The sequence below is a fragment of the Urocitellus parryii genome, chromosome 3 (assembly GCF_045843805.1).
Source record: "Urocitellus parryii isolate mUroPar1 chromosome 3, mUroPar1.hap1, whole genome shotgun sequence".
Taxonomy (NCBI): domain Eukaryota; kingdom Metazoa; phylum Chordata; class Mammalia; order Rodentia; family Sciuridae; genus Urocitellus; species Urocitellus parryii.
Genome location: NC_135533.1, coordinates 209,547,619 through 209,568,048, shown reverse-complemented (window position 1 = coordinate 209,568,048; position 20,430 = coordinate 209,547,619). Strand labels below are relative to the sequence as shown.

General features: G+C 57.9%; 1 protein-coding gene across 1 annotated transcript in view; it reads left to right on the top strand.

Moving 5' to 3' along the window:
- The window catches only part of LOC144253885 (zinc finger SWIM domain-containing protein 4-like), a 22,474-nt gene extending 3,845 nt beyond the window's left edge, over positions 1–18,629 (top strand). The window contains exons 2-14 of the mRNA XM_077796544.1: positions 2,053–2,254; positions 4,025–4,381; positions 5,880–6,028; positions 6,112–6,262; positions 7,616–7,783; positions 8,405–8,761; positions 9,561–9,698; positions 9,960–10,214; positions 10,682–10,817; positions 14,169–14,323; positions 15,546–15,709; positions 16,803–16,884; positions 17,242–18,629. Coding sequence (XP_077652670.1) covers positions 2,053–2,254; positions 4,025–4,381; positions 5,880–6,028; positions 6,112–6,262; positions 7,616–7,783; positions 8,405–8,761; positions 9,561–9,698; positions 9,960–10,214; positions 10,682–10,817; positions 14,169–14,323; positions 15,546–15,709; positions 16,803–16,884; positions 17,242–18,101 — 3,174 coding nt within the window. The 3' untranslated portion in view covers positions 18,102–18,629. The remainder of the gene's footprint in view (positions 1–2,052; positions 2,255–4,024; positions 4,382–5,879; positions 6,029–6,111; positions 6,263–7,615; positions 7,784–8,404; positions 8,762–9,560; positions 9,699–9,959; positions 10,215–10,681; positions 10,818–14,168; positions 14,324–15,545; positions 15,710–16,802; positions 16,885–17,241) is intronic.
- Positions 18,630–20,430: the final 1,801 nt, after the last annotated feature.

The window sequence follows — 20,430 nt, the reverse complement described above, 5'->3', positions numbered from 1 at the left end:
CCCCCTTTCTGCCCTCCTATCCCAGCCCTCAGGTCTACAGAACCCACCCATCTTTGGGGCCCTCCTCCTCTCCAGATCCTCCCTCCGGAGGCTGCCCAGCCCCTGGCAGCAGGGGTTACTCAGGGGGGTCTTCCCTTCCCCCACATCTCACCTCCCCCCCCCACCAAGCTATCCCAGTGCTTCTGGGAGGAGGAGCCCAGGCAGAGCCTAGGAGGTACCTGTACAGGTACACCTGGAACCCCACAGCTGTGGCTTCTGGGGGCTCCTTGGAGTCCTCTTTCTTGTCCTGGGTGTGGGTCCCAAGGAGCTGGAGCTGTGTCTGAGCCTCACTAAGCAAGGGCAGCCCCCAGGCTCTGTCCTCTGACCCTGGGGGGCATCTCTGCTCCCAAGTCAGGACTGATGGTTTCGGCCGATTGTGCATGGAGTAGGCTCTGATTCACGGACCGGAAAATCCCTCCTTAGTCATCTGCCAACTGTCACTGGGCCAGTCACCGGCTCTCCCACTTCCCCCAGAAACCTACATAGGACAGGGGCTAAGGCCCCTTTATTGTGTGGGAGATACACAGAATAATCCCCAAACCATATCCAGGGCTCCCGTGTACCTGCCCTGGACAGGCCAGATGCTAGAGAAGTTCTTTCACCCTTTAAGGATTGTCATTCTCACTTTGAAGGAACTGGGGCACAGAGAGGTTGGGAAACTAGCCCAAGGTCACCCAGCCTGTGAATAGCAAACCCAGATTGGAGGGCAGGCTCAACCAGCTGGTTTCATTGCCTGGAGTCCACAGGGGTGGCCTGGGCACACCTTGATTCCTGGGGGCCCTTCCCAGGGGAGGGGCTCAAAGAGGAAACTGAGGAATGGAGCCAGCTTGGGGACCCTGAACAAACGAAGTCGCTGTGCGCCTGAGCCTCAGCTTCCCCTGGCTGTAAGACGAGGTCAAGGCTCAGTGTGGGCCAGGTGGTTGTGAGGTTAGGGAAGTCAGTCCCCAGGACATTCCACACAGTGCACACTGAGAAAGTCACCCTTGATCGTCATTCTTATCGCTTTTATGTCACTTCCTTCTGACCCCCTAGTGCCTGGGAAGTGGGAGAATCTTATGCCAGAACCCAGGGACCTGGAATCCTGGAGGGAATCTGTAGAAACTTCTGGAATGCTAAGGATGGACCAGGCATCATTTTAAGTGCTTTACATCTATCAGTGCTGGGTTTTGTTGTGGTGGTTGTGGTTTTTTCTGTCTCATTTTTGTTTGTACTGGGGTGAAACCCAGAGGTGATTTACCCCTGAGCCACATTCCCAGCCTTATTTATTTATTTTTTTTGTGGTGCCTGGGGTCAAACCTAGGGCCTCATGCATGCTCCCCAGCCCTTTTTATTTTTTTTATTTTGAGACAAGGTAGCGCTAAGTTGCTTAGGGCCTCATTAAGTTACTGAGACTGTCTTTGAACTTGTGATCCTCCTGCCTCAGCCTCCAGAGTTGCTGAGATTACAGGCGTGCGCCACTGTGCCTGGCTCCCAGCCTTTTTTATTTTTTTATTTTGAGACAGGGTCTGACTGAGTTGCTGAGGCTGGCCTCAAACTTGGAGATCCTCCTGCCTCAGCCTCCTGAGTCACCAGGATTGCTTCCTGCTGTGAAGCTCAGTTTTTTGTTTTTGTTCTTTATTTTAAAGATATGGGGTCTCAGGCTGGAGATGTAGTTCAGTTAGTAGAGTGCTTGCCTGATGTGCACAAGGCCCTGGGTTCTAATCTCCAGCACCACCAAAAAAAAAAAAAAAAAAAAGAGAGAGAGAGAGAGAGAGAGAAAGAGAAATGGGGTCTCTCTGATGCTCAGGCTGTTCCTGAACCCCTGAGCTCAAGCAGTCCTCGCTCTTCAGCTTCCTGAGTCGCTGTGACACCAGGCAACCTGGCTCACTTGAGCATATAGATTTCAGGAGATGGTTGCTATTCACATCCCACTTTATACTGGGGACGCCGAGGTTCAGGCCGTGTGCCTCTTGTACACAGCAGAGGGTGGTCCAGGGGGGGTCCCAGCTTCTAACCCACCAGCCCTCCCTGCAGGTGGAGGAGCGCTTCTCCCGGGTACCGGAGCCGGTCCAGAAGCGCATCGTCTTCTGGTCGTTTCCACGCAGCGAGCGGGAAATATGCATGTACTCCTCGCTGGGCTACCAGCCCCCGGAGGGCGAGCAGGACGCCCGGGTGCCCTTCACCCGCGGGCTGCACCTGCTGCAGAGCGGGGCTGTCGACCGGGTGCTGCAAGTAGGTGAGTGTCTGTCCCCAGCCCTCCAGGGAGGTCCAGCGCAGGCGGGGGTGCAGGGGGGCTGTGGTGGAAGGTTCCAGACCTCGGGCTTGGAGGCCCAGGTAAGGTCCACAGAGAGACTGTCACCTCAGATATGGTCCTAGACCTTGGGCAGCAGGAAGTGGGGGCAGGGAGGCCCAAGCAAGGGCTGAGCGCAGAGACAACAGTCACCCCACATCCCGGCAGAGGTCCCTGGCGGGGCCTGCAAGGGGCCCAGCACAGCGGGTTGAGATGGTCTTAGACCTCGGGCCTCAGGCCCAGCTGGGCTGGGGCGCAGGTTGTGAGCTCCAGGTGGAAGGCAGACCTCGGGCGGCTGAATTGGGGACCAAGGGAAGAGGTGGGATCAGAGGAGCCATCAAACCATGGGTAAGAGAAGTTTCTAGACTGCAGACAGAGGGACCCGGCGATTCGATGGAGAGTTCAGAGGCACAGGTAGGAGCGATCCCAGACCTGGGGCCATGTGACAGGTGGACCCAGACATGCAGAGCCAGGTGAGAGCTGGTCAGAGCTCAGGCAGAGACTCAGGCAGAGGCTGGGGTCAAGGTCAAGAGCCCTCTGCACTGCAGCAGTTACTTCAGGTCACAAAAATGTGCTCTGTATTATATAAAGAATCAGAAGGAGGAATGGGAAGCTTTCAAGCACAGAAACAGTCAGTGTTAGAGGAGCAGGAAAGGCCGATTCTCCTGACTGGATCATCACACGCCGTGTGTGGTGCGGAGTTATCACCCACACCCCATAAATGTGTGGGATTGTTCTGTGCCAATTAAAGAAATGATTAAAACCGGATTTAAAAAAGAAGGGTTTAGGGCCATCGTGGAGAGATGGTCTCAGACCTAAGGCAGTGGAGCCGAGGTAGGAATGGAGGGTAGAAGTTCAGGGTCAGATATGAGAGGCACTCTTGGACCTCAGGCGGCGGGGCCCAGGTGAGGTCGGAGGCCCGAGTCCAGAGCTGGAGGAGGAAGCTGACCTAGACCTCAGGCGGCGGGGCCCAGGTGAGGGTTGGGGGGAGGTTATGAACTAGAAGGAGAGGAGGGGACTGCAGAGCTGGAGCTGGGGGAGATGGGGAGGAAAGGCCTCAGACCTCAGGCGGCAGGGCCTGCAAGGGGACCAGCACAGCTGTGCCAGGAAACTCTAGCCTCCTGGGTGGCAGGCCATGGCAGGGACCCAGTCAGCCGTCGAGCCCCCCTTGCCTGGACAGTGCCCAGCTGTCCACAGGCTGCTGGCCTCCTCTGGTATGAGGAAGCCATGTCTCTGGGTGACGCAGGCTGGGCCCGGGCTGCCCAACCAGTCGGATGAGCCTGGGAGACATCTGGGCTGCCCAGGGGCCAGGGAGGGGCAGGGGGTACCAGGGTGATGTGGCCCCTGGCCTGCCACATCAACCCCTCACTCTCAAGTGTCACCAGCCTTTAGCATCTTCCCAGGAAGTCCGAAAGCCCCGGGGGTATCCATGGTAACCCAAGGACTGACAGACCATCTTGAACTTGGGGACTGTGGTACACTGTCATTGGAAGGAGAAGGAGGGTTGCCCAGGACTGAGCTTTACACCAGTGTCCTGAACGTTTGTCGCATATTAGGTCACTCAATTTTTCTGTAACTCCAGGGACGTCGTTAGCATTCCAGGTGGACAGTCGGGAACCGAGGCACAGGCAGGGCTCGGCTGGGCTGTGCAGAGGGACAGGGCCACCGGGATCTGGGTTGACACACCAGACACCAGGCGGTGGCCTCTGCTTGTAGGATTCCACCTGAGCGGGAACGTCAGAGAGCCCGCGGCCCCCGGGGAGCCGGAGCACCTCTACCACGTCTCCATCAGCTTCGACCGCTGCAAGATCACGTCTGTGAGCTGCGGCTGTGACAACCGAGACCTCTTCTACTGCGCCCACGTGGTGGCCCTGTCCCTGTACCGCATCCGGCACGCGCGCCAGGTGGAGCTGCGGCTGCCCATCTCCGAGACGCTGTCCCAGATGAACCGGGACCAGCTGCAGAAGTTCGTGCAGTACCTCATCAGCGCCCACCACACCGAAGTGCTGCCCACCGCCCAGCGCCTGGCAGACGAGATCCTGCTGCTGGGCTCCGAGATCAACCTGGTGCACGGTGAGGGCGCATGCGCGAGGGCGGCCGCTCAGCCCACGGCCATGGGGGTCGCTCAGTACCAGGCGCCTCGGTGCCTGCCGTGGGGGGGGCACAAGGCTTTGCCTGCGCAGACCCAGGGCACGTCCCCAGTGAGTGGCACGTCCTGGTTATACTTTGGCCCTGGGGCAGATGAGTGGTCAGGAACCAGGACATGGGCAGAGGGCGGGGGCCAGAGGGAAGAGCCCGCGTGCAAGGTCCTGCCCAGGGTGGAGACGGCTCAGAATCCCTGGCGCAGGCCTGTGTGGGTGGGTGGAGGGCGTGAGGGTGGGGGTCGTGGGAGGGGCCTGGGGGATACACACCGAGGGGACCGCAAGGGCTTGCCACGGTGGGGTGGCGGGAAGAGGGCAGCTGAATGAGCAGTGGGCGGGGCATCGGAGGGGGACTCTGGGAGGGGCTGGTGGGTGCAGAAAGCTGGGATCAGGGGGTGAACTGTGGTGTGGGAGAATAAGTGGGGTGAGTGCATGGGTGGTGAAGGACGATGGCGGGTGAGTAGGCGCTGGTGGTGAGGAAATGGGTGGGAGGCTCTGGCAGTGGACAGTGGGGTTGGCGGAGAGCGGAGGCCCCGCTTGGGGTGCGTCGTGGGTGCGGGGAGGGTCTGCAGTGTGGACAGATGTGTGGTAGCCGTGGAGGGTGGGTTTGTGTGGGATGGATGGACAGGTGGAGGGTGTTTTGAGAGGGACTGTGAGCGGCTGGTGGACACAGGAAGATGGCGGGGGCAGGGACTAGTTGGATGGGGGTTAGCAGGTGTGGGGGTTGATGGTGAGTGGGAGGGTGGGGATCCCGAGTGGTAGATGCAGGTGGGTTGAAAACCTGGGGCAGTCAGCAGGTGGAGTGATGGGATGGGTATGTAGGTGGAAGGGCCGTGGGAATTATGGGTTGGGTGGCCTCGTGGTCATGTACAAGGGGTCAGATATGTGGGCTAATGGGGGCCATGGTAAGATGGATAAAGACAGGCATAATGTGGCTTGGCAGATGTGTGTATCCGGTGGGATGGGTGGATGGGTGAATGGGTGGGTGGATGGATGGGTGGATGGGTGAATGGGTGAATGGATGGGTGGGTGGATGAGTGGATGGATGAATGGATGGGTGGATGGGTAGATGGGTAGATGGGTGGGTGGGTGGGTGGAGGGGTGGATGGATGGATGGATAGGTGGATGGGTAGGTAGATGGGTGGATGGATAGATGGATGGGTGGGTGAGTAAGTGGATGGTATTCGAGGCAAGGTGGATGGATAAAGGAACTGGTGGGTGTATGGGTAGATGGACAGACAGATGGATTGGTAGGTGGATGGGTGGGTGGGAGGGATGGACAGACAGGAGGGTGGGTGGTGCTTACTCTAGGAGAGATGGAACTTTGGGATAGATGGGGTGACTTAGAGGACTCGATGGGGAAGGCGGACAGACACCCTCTCTCCCACCCCAGCCTGGGCTTCCCTTCACCCACCCCTGCCTTCCTGCAGGTGCCCCCGACCCCACAGCAGGTGCAGGCATCGAGGACGCCAACTGCTGGCACCTGGATGAGGAGCAGATCCAGGAGCAGGTGAAGCAGCTGCTGTCCAACGGCGGCTACTACGGGGCCAGCCAGCAGCTGCGCTCCATGTTCAGCAAGGTGCCGCATGGGCACGGGGCACGGGGGCTCAGAGGCCCAGCCCTGGCACCCCACACCCTGCTCACTGCCCTGTCCCCGTGCAGGTGCGGGAGATGCTGCGGATGCGGGACTCCAACGGGGCGCGCATGCTCATCCTCATGACGGAGCAGTTCCTGCAAGACCCCCGCCTGGCCCTGTGGCGGCAGCAGGGCGCGGGCATGACGGACAAGTGCCGGCAGCTGTGGGACGAGCTGGGTAAGGCTCCCTGCCCAGGTCTTGCTCCCCCGATAGGAGCATGTCCCTGGATCCTCCTCCATTTATTGAGCACCTCCAACATACGGGTGCTGTACAGGGTGCTGGTGCCACAGCAGAGAACAGACAGACGGGTCCTGCTCCCGGGGGCTGACAGGAGAGGGACAATGAAATACCATACCCTTGTCCCTCAGTATCCAAGGGGGATGGGTTCCAGGATCCCCAGGGACACAAAAATCTGTGTGTGAGTAAGTCCCTCATATAAAAAAGGAAAAGGGGCTGGGGTGTCGCGCAGCGGGGGAACGTTGCCTAACGTGCAGAGCCCTGGGTCCCATCCCAGCACCACAAAAGTAAAAGTAAAAGTGGCCTACTATGTGCAGAACCTACTCACATCCTTCATGTATTCACTTATTTATTTGGTGCTGGGGATGAAACCCAGGACATGTGCTTAAAATGCACAAGGTTCATGTGCATGTTCAGCACATGTCCTGCCTGAGCTGTGCCCCAGCCTTTCTGTGTTCTTTAAGTCACCAGGAGATCACTTATAACACCCAACACAGAGGAACCGCGACGAAAGGAGGGTTGTGTTGTCTAAGGACTAATGTGAAGGGGGGAAAGTCTGCACGTGTTCAGTACAAATATAATTTTTTTCCCAAAATATTTTCAACCCAAGGTTGGTTGAATCCAGATAGGTGACCGCTGGATTTGGAGGGCAGATGGTCAGCCTAGGAGGCCAGGGGTCAACGTGTGTCAAAGTCAGATAGCCCCAGTGTTTTCAGCTTCTCCGGCCATTTGGTCTGCAGCTCGACAACTGAATTCTGCACATTGTAGCAGAAGAGCAGCCACAGACGTGGGCCACTAAGTGGAGGTGGTAGTGTTCCAATAAAGCTTTTTTTAATGGACACTTTATATATTTATTTATTTGAACTTCACAACTCATAAAATACCCTTCTTTTGTTTTTGTTATTTTTTTCCCCCACCAATTAAAAATGTAAAAATAAGTCTCAGCCTGTCGGCTGCTCCGAGAAATCAGATTGTGGGTTCCGTTCTCTGCATGTGCTGTCCTGCGCTGTTGGCTGACCCCCGTATTAGGTGGGGAAAACATGCGAGAGATAAAAAGGAAAACAGAAACATTGAGGGGAGTCTGGCGACCTGGATTCGAATCCCAATTTCTAACTTAAATGACCTTGGATGAGTGTGCTTCCTCCCTGGGCCTGATTTTTCTTACCCATTAAGTGAGAAGTCTATGAGCCGCCACCTCAGAGGGTCCAGATTAGGAGTGAGCGGAACTGCCCAGGACTCAGGGGACGCTCTGTCGTGTCTGGTGGGAATGTGGCCTCCTCTGTGCCTCCTCAGGGGCCCTCTGGGTCTGTGTCATCCTGAGCCCCCACTGCAAACCAGAGGAGCGGGCGGGCTGGCTCCAGCTGCTTGGCACATGGGACAAGCTGGACGTGTGCCCACTGGAAGAGGGCAACTACTCCTTCGATGGCCCCAGCCTGCAGCCCACCATGGCTCCCAGCCCAGGTAGGAGAGGGTTCCAGCCTGCTGTCCCCCACAAACCCATCACCGCTGGCCATGTCCCGACTTTGTATCGTGCAACTCTGTCTGAGGGGAGAGAGGGAGTCGGGGAGAGAAGGGAGCCCCAGCCGTTGGCTGTCCTCTCAACCAGGAGGGAGGAAGTGGTGAGGGCAGGTGCAGAGGCAGCCTGCAGGACAGTTAAATACAGTGCGTCACCCTGAGCTTGTCTCCTAGCTCCACCTCCTGTTATCTGTGGAGACAGTCCAGAGGGAAGAAAACAGGTGTCTGCAAACACAAGGGGGAGGTGAGATATTGAGAAGGGGGAGGAAGGAAGAAAACAGAAAAGAATGGAGAGAGAGGAGGAAAGAGGCAGACAGGAGGTGGAGAGAGAGGCCGGGGGAGAGGAGAGGAGAAAGGGTTAAGCCGGGAGAGAGACGGTCACTGAACTGCTGTTCTGCTGTGACCGCCGCCAGCAACCCCACGCACCTTCGAAGGTGCTTTGAGGACTGGGAGCAAGCCCGTGCCCATCCTCTGCCCAGGGTCTGACCCCATGGTGGCACCTGGTGGGGGAAGGTGAGCGTGGCTAGGGCCCCCCTCACTGGACCACACTGGGTCCCTCTCCCACAGGCTCTGAGGAACAGGAAGAGGGGGAGGTGGCGGCCACAGGTTCCCGCCACACGGTATTTGGCCGAGCCCTGCAGGCTGGAGACCTGCACTGGGAAGACTCTCACCTGCAGCGGATCCTGGCCGGTGACTCCTACAGCCCCAGCCTCACAGGCACCATGGGCAGTGACAAGTCAGCCTTCGACCCTCAGGGCCGCCCACTCTGGCTGGGCGAGCCCTTTCCAACTGCTTGCGCCCGAGTGGACACCCTGCGTGCCCATGGGTATCCCCGCCAGGCCCTGCGGCTGGCCGGTGCCATAATCAACACACTGCGGCTCCAGCGGCGGCATCAGCTTGAGAGCTACAAGCAGCAGAAAAAAGGTGGGGGCGAATACTCTCCTCACGTCCCTGGGGCGGTGGGGCAGGCCTGTCATCCCAGCAGCTTGGGGAGGCTGAGGCAGGAGGATCGCCAGTTCAAAGTCAGCCTCAGCAACTTAGCAAGGCGCTGAGCCACTCAGCGAGACCCTGTCTCCAGATAAACTGTCGACAAGGGGCGGGGGAGGAGGCTCAGTGGTAAGCTCTTGCCTGGGGTGCTGCAGGGCCTGGACTCAGTCCCAGGACTGGGAAAAAAAGAAAAAACGTTTGGGGACTGGATATGGAGGACAGGAGAAGCCATCCATTGAGTTCTTGGGCAGGGAACGGGTCACTTAGTTACCAGGAAATTGAACAAAGTGTAATGAAGGATCTTCAGGGTGCTCTGGGCTTGAGAAGAGCCCTGACCCAGTTTGAGGGCTCAGGGATGGCCCGGGACCCTTCCAGAAAAGCTGAGAGAAGGGGAGGGAGGAGGTGCTGCGAGGAGCAACCCACGGGCAGGAGCCAGGCGGAAGAGAGCCAGGCCAGGAGGTCCGTGGGCACCGCACCCTAGAGAAAAGAGAAGCGTCAAGTGGCCCCCTGGGGTCCCAAAACCTATTTGGGCTTTTGAACATTAGAAAGGTGCAGAAGAAGCTATTTTGGAAAGTGCCCAGTGTTGTCCCTGTACCCTGCTGGGTGGCCACGGCAGAGCCCCAGGACAGAGCTGGCCTCTGGGTGGGCAAGTGGTGAGACTCTGGAGTCAGGAAAAGGAACCACCCAAGAGGCCCTCGCGGAGGGGTGGGATCGAGCCCCCTCTTTCTGCCTGCAGAGTTGCTCCAGAAAGGCGCCACCTGCATCACCAACCCCGAAGGCTGGGTGGGCCACCCCCTGGACCCCATTGGCTGCCTCTGCAGGGCGCTCCTGGAGGCCTGTCGCCTGGAGGAGGAGACCCTCTCCCTTTACCCAGGTACCCACGGGGGAAGCCCTGGAGGACCTGGGACACACTCTTGCTGTTAGCCACGCCCCTGCTATTGGCCATGCCTCCTGGCGCTCTGGAAGCAGATGGGCCCAGTGAGGCCACCCATAGACCTAGCGACCACCAGAAGGGGCCCTGTGGCGAGTGCTGGGAGATTGCGCTGCCCCCTGCTTCACCCACCCCTATCGCGGTGCTTGGGCCCAGAGATCCCAAGAAAGGGGGTCCATGGTCCTCCTGTCCCCTCTTCCTCAGACTCAGGACCCGAGAAGCGGAAGGTGGCCTACCAGCACGTACCAGTGCCCGGGAGCCCTGGGGAGTCCTACCTGGCGCTGGCACTAGAGGTGGCACTGCTGGGGCTGGGACAGCAGCGGGCCCTGCCCGAGGGGTTGTACGCCCAGGACAAGGTGGTGCGCAACGAGGAGCAGCTGCTGGCGCTGCTGGAGGAGGTGGATCTGGACGAGCGGCTGGTGCAGGTGCTGCGCAAGCAGGCGGGGCTGCTGCTGGAAGGTGAGGCCCCGCCCCTGCCCAGGCCCCGCCCCCTGTCCTTGCCCCGCCCCCGCCCTCCATGTCCCTCAGACCTCGCGGGTCCTGAAAGGGAGAGCCCGCTCCTCTGGCTCCGCCCATGGTCTGGTTTATTGGCCTGTTCGCTGTGTCTCTGCCCACACCAAGATGGCCCCGCCCCCTCCAGGGCCTCTGTGCTGCTGAACCTTGCTGGTAGCTCTGCCCCTGGGACAGCTGCTCCTTCATCTCCTCTGACCCATCCTGCATGGGAGTCTGGCCTCACCCAAGGGTGCCTAGGGACTCCTTTTTTCTTTAGATTTCCGGAGGTTGGCTCAGTCTCGATGCCTAGTGCCTGCCCCTGAGACCTCTCAGACCCAGCCTATCTTCCATATCCATCCTGGAACCTGGGGAGACGTGGGATGGGGGTGGAGGAGAGCCCACACCGAGGGGCTGAACTCAGACTGTCCCTCTAGGAGGTCCCTTCAGTGGCTTTGGAGAAGTACTTTTCCGGGAAAGCGTGCCAATGCACACCTGTGCCCGCTACCTGTTCACTGCGCTGCTGCCCCATGACCCCGACCTGGCCTATCGCCTGGCACTGCGAGCCATGAGGTGAGGACAGGTAGCAGGGGACACTGCCTGGGTTTGGTGTGGGAGCAGGAGGGGGACGGGAATGTCCACGTGGTACTGGATTCAAAAAGTGCACAGAGTGGAGTCCTTTTTGAGGCGGGTTTGTCGTGGTCCACCTGAATCTCAATCTCTCTCCACGTGATGAACAATTTGGAGGGGGGGGTCTTTCCAGGACATTTGGAAAGAATAATATGTAAGCATCATGAGTTCACGAACAGCCTTTTTGATTTTTCTTTTACTTTATTTGGTTGATTGATTGCGGTCCTGGGGATGGGACCCAGGACCCCCTGCGTGCTAGGCAAATGCTGCACCGGACTGTTGGTCCCCAACACTGAAAAATGCGCTATTATTTGCGGGACTTTTCAAGGCTGCGTCAGGGAGCTGTAGTCCACAAACTTAATTTGATCTGCCACCTATTTCTGTGCAGCCCACGATGTTTCCATTTTGGGTACCTGGGGCACAACTCTGCTTTCGTAGCATGTGCCAGGCCCTGGGTTCCATCCTCAGCACTACCAAAAAAAAAAGTAGTTTTTATTTTTAAATGATTGAAAAATATATGAAATTCAAATTTCTGTGCCCCAAAATGAAGTTTTCTTGGCACCTAGCCACACGCACTAATCTACTCCGCCGTTTCGTTGGTGACTACTTTTGCAGGAGGCAGAGCAGAGCATGTGTTTGCAACAGGGACCAAACAGCTTGCAAAGCCAAAAATATGGGCTGTGCAGCCTTTGGCTGATCCTTGGCCTAAGTCCATATAGCAACCTAGCTAAGTGAGCTTAAATTTACCCCCATTTACATACCCGAAAAGACTTAAGGTGTCTTCCACTACCAAGGTCACACAGCAAGGTTATTTATGTAATATTTGGAACCGGAATAGTTTTCACTGCTGATAATTACATCTAGCAACTCTGAATAACTTTCATAACAGAAAATTACACGCACAAGTTGGGCTTACACACCTGTAATCCCAGCAACTCGGGAGGCTGAAGCAGGAGGATGGTAAATTAGAGGCCAGCCTCAGAAACTTAGTAAGGCTTTGTCTCAAATTTAAAAAAAGGGCTGGGGAGGTAGTTCTGCTTAATAGTAAAATGCCCTTAGGTTCTGTCCCCAGTGCCAGAAGCAAAACAAAACACAAGACTTTAGAGTCCTCTCCTTATCCATGAATTTGATCAAACGCAGATCAAAAATATTTGAAAGAAAGCTGTGCCTGTACTGACCGCGTACAGACTTTTTGTCTTCTGTGATCCCATAAGCAGTGCAGTGTGACAGCCATGTACGTGGCATGCACGTTGCCGCAGGTGTCCTAAATCTAGAAATGAAGACACAGGAGGATGGGCCTAGAGTCTTCAAAGGCTGCACCACGTAAATCTGAGCAGCCACAGGCAGGAGTCCACGGGGGGTCCCAGAATCAGTCTCCCACGGAGTCAGAGTGACCGCACAGTGCGCCTCTTAACAGGGCACTTTGTGGCCACCTTGAATCATCCAACAAGCAGGTTCCCCTTCTGTGGCCAGCGTTGCTCTGGTACATAGAACAGTAAACAGAGGCACATCCCTGCCCTGGGGAGGGGACATTCTGGTGAGTGGCAGTAAATAAATGACTAGGTGAACACTCTTGTCCGCCGCTCAGTGCAGTGAGGACACTGAATGGGCGGAACACAAGGCGGCAGAGTGCCTCACGGTTCCTTGGTGGGGGTGTCGGGGAAGCGCCCACTGAGCAATGTTTGAGCAAAGGTCTGGAGGAGGCGAGGGAGGGGCCACCAGGCAGAGGGGACAGCCAGTGCCAAGGCCCTGAGGTGGGACTATACCTGGTGGGTTTGAGGGCGACTAGAGTGGAGGCAGCGAAGGGAAAGAGGCCGCGGGGAGTGACGGGAAGCCGTGTCAGGAGAGCACTTTCCTCCCCCCGTTTTTTTTGGTACCAGAAATTGAACTCAGGGCCACTGGGCCACGGAGCCACCTCCCCAGCCCTATTTTGTATTTTATTTAGAGACAACACTGAGTTGCTTAGGGCCTTGCCATTGCTGAGGCTGGCTTTGAACTTGAGATCCTCCTGCCTCAGCCTCCTGAGCCGATGACAGGTGTGCGCCACTGCGCCTGGCTGTCTCCTCCCCTCTATATCAGCATGTGGCCTGGGGGATGAATGCAGCATTATTTTATTTAACTAACTTGCAAGTGATGGACATCTAGGCAGTTTCCTATCCCCTCTCTCCTTTTTTTATTTAAATGAATTATGATGATGGTGATGGTGATTGATTATTATTTGCAGGACCAGGGGCTGAACCCAGGGGGCGCTCTAGCACGGCCCTTTTTATTTTCATTTGTTAATTTGAGACAGAGTCTCACTTAGTTGTGAGTCTGTCCTCAAACTTGAGCTCTTTCTGCCTCAACCTCCAGAGTTGCTGGGTTAGAGACATGTGCCGTGGTGCCTGGCTCAATTTATTATTTTTTATTGTCAGTTTTATTTGTGTTTCTGGAGGAGGGGGATAATCTGATACACGCATATAACGTGCAACGGCCAAATCAGAGTAATTCGCACTTCCATGTCAAACCTTTCCCTTTCTATGTGTAGGGAACCTTGGACTCTTTAGATATTTTGAAATACATCATAAATTGCTGTAGCCTATCATCATCCTCCTGTGCTGGACACGGGAACCCCTTCCTCCCATCTAGCCGTGTCTGGTACCCATCGTCTACCTCCCTCCGTTCCTGTCCTCCCGCCCTTCCCAGTCTTCTGGTGACCACTACTCTCCTCTCTTCTTCTATGAGATGAACATTTTTGGATTTCACATGAGTGACAACAGGCAGAACTGTCCTACAGGCTTGTTTCACTTAAAACATCCCCCAGTTCCATCCAGGTGGCTGCAAGTGGCAGGATTTTAATTTTTTTTTTATATTTTATTTTTTAGTTGTAGTTGGACACAATACCTTGATTTTGTTTATTTTTATGTGGTGCCGAGGATCTAACACAGGGCCTCGCCAGTGCTAGGTGAGCACTCTGCCGCTGAGCCACAACCCCAGCCCTGGACTTTAATTTTTTTATTAATTTTTTTTTCTTACTTGTAGTTGGACACAATACCTTTATTTTATTTATTTATTTTTGAGGTTCGAACCCAGCGCCTTGCACGTGCTAGGCGAGTGCTCTACAGCTGAGCCACACCCCAGCCCCTTTAATCCTTTTTATGACTGAATAATATTCCATTGTGTAGGCCAACATTGCCACAGTGAGCACCTCACACGTGTCCTCTGTCTTCCTGGGTGTGCGGGGTGGCTGTGCTGGGCAGCCCACCCACGGAGTCGGCAGGGCCACCCGCCCCTCACCAGGCTTGCTTCCCCCAGGCTGCCCGTGCTGGAGACGGCGCTTCCAGTTGGAGAACCCCATCCCACCCCGCTGGACTCCATCCCGAGCAACCGCTTCCCCCGCTGGTTCATCCTGGGCCACCTGGAGACCCGCCAGTGTGAACTGGCCTCCGCCATGCTGACCGCAGCCAAGGGTGAGGACGGCGACCACCTCTGTCCATCATCCTCTCCACCGTCACTCTGGCCTCTCCCCCTTCCTTTGATCCTTTTGCCAAATTGCCCCGATATTCCTTGAGCGCCTTCTCTGTGGACCAGGCAAACTGTCCCCAGCCCCCTGACCCACGGGGCAGGCGGACAGTAAGGAAAAGATCTGCCACGCAGGAAGTAAGAGAAGGATCTCGGTGTGGGCGGCCAAGCAGGGGCAGTGTTTGACTTGTTCTTTGGCAGCGCTGGGTTGGAACCCAGAGCCTCACACAGGCCTGTCCCGGGCTTGACCACAGAGCGGGGTCCCCAGCCCCAGCAGGTGGATGCTTAAGCAAAGATCTGCAGGGGAGGGCAGAGCTTTGCAGATATCTGGTCTTGGTCAGCTCGGACGGCCACAACCAAACACCATCGGCTGTCAGTGCCATGGCACACGCCTGTAACCCCAGTGACACAGGAGGCTGAGGTCAGAGGACCCAAGTTTGAGGCCAGCCTGGGCCACGGAGCAAGACCTTGTCTCAAAATATTTTAAAAACGGGCTGAGGATGTGGCTCAGTGATAAAGCACTGGGCTCCATGTTTCAGAGTTCTGGATACTGTGTTTCAAGGTCAAGGTGCCTGCGAGGAGCTTCTGGGTGACAGCTCCCTTCTTGGCGTGCACATGGCCACCTTCTTCAGTCTCCACGCGGCGGAGGCTGGGAGAGGGAGGGAGAGTTCTTTGGTGTCTCTTCTTATAAGGGCCCTGATCCCCTCTGAGGGCCCCACCTCAGACCTGGCTTAACCCTCCACAGTCCCCACCTCCAAACCATAGCGGTGGGCTGTTCAGCATGTGAGCTGGGAGGCCAGGGGGCGAGGGGGACACAGTCCAGTCCATGGCATCTTGAAGAGCATTCCACGCAGAGGGACAGCCAGTGCTCAGGGTCACACGCCCAGGAGCAACAGGAGTGACAGGACAGACTTTGATTCCTGACATTCTGGGTCCAGAATCGACCCCTTGCTGACATGGCTTCCTCCTGCTAGGGGAGAAGGACCCAAAGGACACTGCGTACCTGGCAGGTGGCGTGGGGCCGCCAGGGCTGGGAGTCTTCACAGGTGCCTTGCCTGGTCCCCCTCTTTGTGCCGCTAGTCCCCAGGCAGATGACCCTGGAACAGGTCGCTCAGCTGCGCGCCGCTGGTGGGTGGGTCTAACAGTGCCCCCGTGGCTCCCTCTGCCCAGGAGACCCCAAGTGGCTGCACGTTGTCCTGGGCTCCATCCAGCAGAACATTCACTCGCCCGCTCTGCTCTTCAAGCTGGCGCAGGACGCCTGTAAGACGGCCACCCCGGCCGGCGCGCCACCGGACAGCACGCTGCTCGGCATCGCGCTGGAACTGGGCCTGCAGGTGAGGGTCACTGAGTGGATGGGGACTGGGGGCACCGCCAGGAGTGGGGCCTCCGGGGACGAGGCCTGAATAGGAGCTGCTCCTTTGGGGGCGAAGTCTGAGCGTGATCCTGTCCCTGTGGGCCGAGCCGCAGACGCACCTGTGAAGTGAAGGTCTGGGGTAACCGAGGGCGTCCTCAGGGGTGAAACTGGATGACGCTCCACCTTCTAAAGGACTCAAGGTGGGGGGTCACCTCAGGGGAGAGCCCGGGCCGGCCAGCTGTACATGGGCCTCGAGAGGGAGCAGAGCACCTAGGGTGTGGCTCGGGGTGCACAACCTGCCTGGAACGGGTGGCCCTGGGTCCCATTCCCAGCGGGAGGTGGGCTGGTGTGCTGCTGGCTGAGGACCATTGGAAGGTGGGGCTGAAGTAGGAGGGGGGACAGAGCCTGCCAATAGGGAGCTTCCTTGGGGGTGGGGCCTGGAGGAGAAGGCGGGGCTCTAGGAGGGCTGCAGTACTAAGGGTTGGGCCATGGAGGAAGGACCAGAAGGTGAGGGGCAGCCCCTCTGGGTGGCATTCTGCAAGCAGGGCCTGTAGCTGAGTGCGTAGTCCCCAAAGGTGGGGCAAGGAGTGGTCCTGCAAGTCGGAAGCCAGCCTGTAGATGAGGAGTCACTTAAGAGGCTGTGGCCCCAGGAACCTGGAGGGGGCGAGGCACTGCAGGAAGCGTTGCCCACCACAGCTGAGGTTGATGCCTGCGGCCCCCTCCTCCTGCCCCGTGTCTCTCTTCTCTCTTCTCTCTTCTCTCTTCTCTCTTCTCTTTCTCTCTCTCTCTCTCTCTCTCTCTCTCTCTCTCTCTCTCTCTCGGTGCTGGGGATGAAATCCCGAGTTCTCTCGTGCTAGCCAAGCTTTCTACCAGTGAACTACACCCGCAGTCCCAAGATTCAATTTCTGTCCCCATTTTATCAGTGAGGAGACTGAGACCGAGGAGTGCGGCTATTGGCCCTGGTGTTTTGGATCAGCTCTTAACCTCCAGGCCTCCTTGGGCCCTCGGGCGCCTCCTCCACAGGCCAGTCTGAGACGCTGAGGAGCCGCCTCTGTCCCCTTTCCACCCTGCAGGTGATGCGCATGACTCTGAACACCATGACCTGGCGGCGGAGGGAGATGGTTCGCTGGCTGGTCAGCTGCGCCACAGAGATTGGTGAGCGCCCCAGGGGACGCACCTCACCTCCCTTTTCTGGTTCCAGAAGTGTCACTGAACTGGGGGACATGAGAGAAAGGCGGGTTTTTCCCAGATTCCAGCCTGGGCCAGGCTGGGAGGGAACGTGGGCTCTGGGGACGGAGGGGGACCAAGGGCGGTCCCTATCCCAGGCCCCCACACATGCGGCTTGCCTTCAGTCCAGCTGCGCCTGCTCCCTGGGGAAGGTAAACAGTTTCTGTCCCCTGTGGTAAAGAAGTGGTGCGGTCCCTCTGCGGCTGTGGCTGCTGCAGGTTGGGGTGATGGCCGTGCCCTGGGCACCCCTTCAGCCCGAGCTCTTTCCTCCTGACCTCCCCCCAGGCCCTCAGGCGCTGATGAACATCATGCAAAACTGGTACTCCTTATTTACCCCGGTGGAGGCGGCCACCATCGTGGCGGTGACCGGCACCACGCACGCCACCCTCATGCGGCTGCAGCTGGACACAGCCCGGCGGGAGGAGCTCTGGGCCTGCGCGCGCACCCTGGCCCTGCAGTGCGCCATGAAGGACCCACAGAACTGCGCGCTGCCCGCCCTCACCCTGTGCGAGAAGAACCACGCGGCCTTCGAGGCGGCCTACCAGATCGTGTTGGACGCGGCGGCCGGCGGTCTGGGCCACGCGCACCTCTTCACAGTGGCCCGCTACATGGAGCACCGTGGCCTGCCTCTGCGCGCCTACAAGCTGGCGACGCTGGCCCTGGCGCAGCTCAGCATCGCCTTCAACCAGGACAGCCACCCCGCCGTCAACGACGTGCTGTGGGCCTGCTCGCTCAGCCACTCGCTCGGCCGCCACGAGCTCTCCGCCATCGTCCCCCTCATCATCCGCAGCATTCACTGCGCCCCGATGCTCTCCGACATCCTGCGCCGCTGGACCCTCTCGGCGCCTGGCCTGGGTCCCCTCGGGGCCCGCCGGGCTGCCAAGCCCCTGGGCGCCGACCGGGCGCCACTGTGCCAGCTCCTGGACGCAGCTGTGGCCGCCTACATCACCACCAGCCACTCGCGCCTCACGCACATCAGCCCGCGGCATTACGGCGACTTCATTGAGTTCCTGGGCAAGGCCCGGGAGACCTTTCTGCTGGCGCCCGATGGACACCTTCAGTTCGCCCAATTCTTGGAGAACCTCAAACAGACCTACAAAGGCAAGAAGAAGCTCATGCTGTTGGTGCGTGAGCGGTTCGGCTGAGGGACGGTGCCTGGCATGGGACTCCATGGGGACCCCTGGGCCCTGCCTCCCTGACTCTGGTGGGCCTGGGCACTGGAGGCCCAGGAGGGGTTCAGTATTAGCCAGGGAAGGAGTCCTGCTGGACACAGGCAGGAGGTGGCATCCCGCCTGTGTGCGTGCCTAGGAGTGTGTGAAGGTGTGTAAGGACCCGAGGAGCACAAGCCATACTGCCACCCAGAAGCCTAGAAGGGGTGTGTGCTCGGGCAGCTGGCATGACCCCACTGTGGCCCCCCACAAGCAATAGGCAAGCTCCCTCCTCAAAACTCAAAGCCCTGGCGTGGGCTCCAGGAGAGGGGCCGGAAGGCAGGCCTTCCCAACTGGCACTTGGGCCCACCAGCCTGGCCAGGGGACTGAATCTCCTCCTACCCTCCTTCCTTCCCCTCTTCCACTGCTCAGGGGCCCCCCTCCCCTGTCCTGTGCCCCCTCCCTGCCCTGCCAGGACCAACGCCCCACTTCCACTGAAGGATTTCAAGAGGTCTCAGGCCTCAGCCACATACCTCACCCCCTTGTCCTCCTGTCTGGCCAGGACCCCATTCCCTTGGGCACCAGGGTCCCAGGGTGGGCTGGGTGGGGGCCATCGCTGCCCCTCCCTCCACCCACTAGTCACTGGACACATGACTCAGGAACCAGGCGAGGCCCGTGTGCCCTCTCAACCTGGTGTTGGGGGAGAAAGGCAGGCAGCTTGGTGTCTTCAGCTGCTTGTCCCTCCCTGTCCCCGTCTCCACCTCACCATTCAGCCTGTTCTGTCTTCATCTCTGTTAAGTCCCAGCTACTGTCTCTCCGGCCCCCCTCCCCTCCCCTGCCTCAGCCCAGGGAGGAGCAGGGAGGACCACCATCCCCCACCCTCTTTTTCCCTTCTTGTATAGTAAGGAAAAAGATCATCATTTTGTAACTTTTTCTATTTATTGAACGGTATATTGTACTCCCTTTCTTTTTTTTTTTTCTAAAGATGGAACACAGTTTCTTTTTAATTTATTTTGAGACTGGGGGGTGCCTCTCCTGCATCCTGGGCCAGGGCTACCCCCTTCCTTTGACAAAAAAAAAAAAAAAAAAATTCCAGCTTCGTTTCTGAGCGTAGTTTGAAGCAAGAGGTGGAATGGGAGTGGCTGCTGGTGCCGTCCAGAGGTAGTGGAGTGAGCAATGAAAAAGAGATGGAGTGTGTTCACCACTGGGTGCTTCTCAGCTGTCTTCTGCATGGCTCCACGGCCTTACAGATCAGTGGGATTCCCCATACCCTTTCTACAGGCAAGAAAACTGAGGCTCCAACCTTTCAGGAAAAGGCAGCCAGCTAGCAGGCAATTGATCTTGATTTAGTACCTGTGTCTGCCCCAAATTGTACGACCCTTGCACCTCCGAGAATGGCCACTAGGGTGCGCCTTGGCTCCAGGCACCTGCGGTTGTGGGGTACCGTGCATGGGAGGAGGCCATGGCAGGTACTTGGGTGCTCCTTGATGGGAAAGGGCACCCTGCCCAAAGTCGGAAACCCTGAGCTAAGACTAGGCCTCGATGGGCAGAGTTCTGGACAGGTAAAGAGGTGGGTGTGGTCTTAGGAGTGTCGCCAGGGCATGCTGGGCCAGTATCACTTCAAGTGAGGCTCCAAATAGAGCTAAGGGGTCTGGGGACGAGGGAAAACCATTGGGAGAGGAAACCATTGGTTGTCCTCCTTCCCTGGTTTCCCAGGGAGCGGCTTCTTCAAGGCCTTCCTGTCTTCAGAGACTGGCAGCCAAAGGGCCTGTCTGGGTCATTGTCAGGGCCAGGGCAAGCGAGGACAAAGTTTTCCCGGAGGGGCGAGCCGGCCACTAGAGGGCGCCGCGATCACACACAGACAAGGGCGTGACTCCGATGGGCGATTTGCTCGTGGCACCGCCCTCCGCTCGAAGGAACCAATCGGGGGCGGCCCTGCCTCCTACCCCGCCTTGCGTGTTCCCGCAGGTATGTGCGGGCTGATCCGGGGCCGCCCACGTGCTCCTCAGCGCCGCCTGGTGGCCTGGGATGGTGGAAGTGACAAAATGGTCTTGAACCTGGAGCGCGCCTTCCTGTACCTAAGCTGCTGTCACCAAGAGAAGTTCCTCATGTACCTGGGGCGCCACTCGGGTTCCGCTGACGCAAATGTTCCCCATGGGCCTGGGGTCCTTCTCAGGTCGCCCACCATCGCAAGTCAAAATTCCCTCTGCATGCTCTGGTGCCAGTACCCCAAGTATCTGTCCCGCCAAGCCTCAAATCTCAGCTGCCCCCCAAATGTCACTAGCTCTAGACTGACATCCCAATTGTGTCCGAATCACCCCTAAGG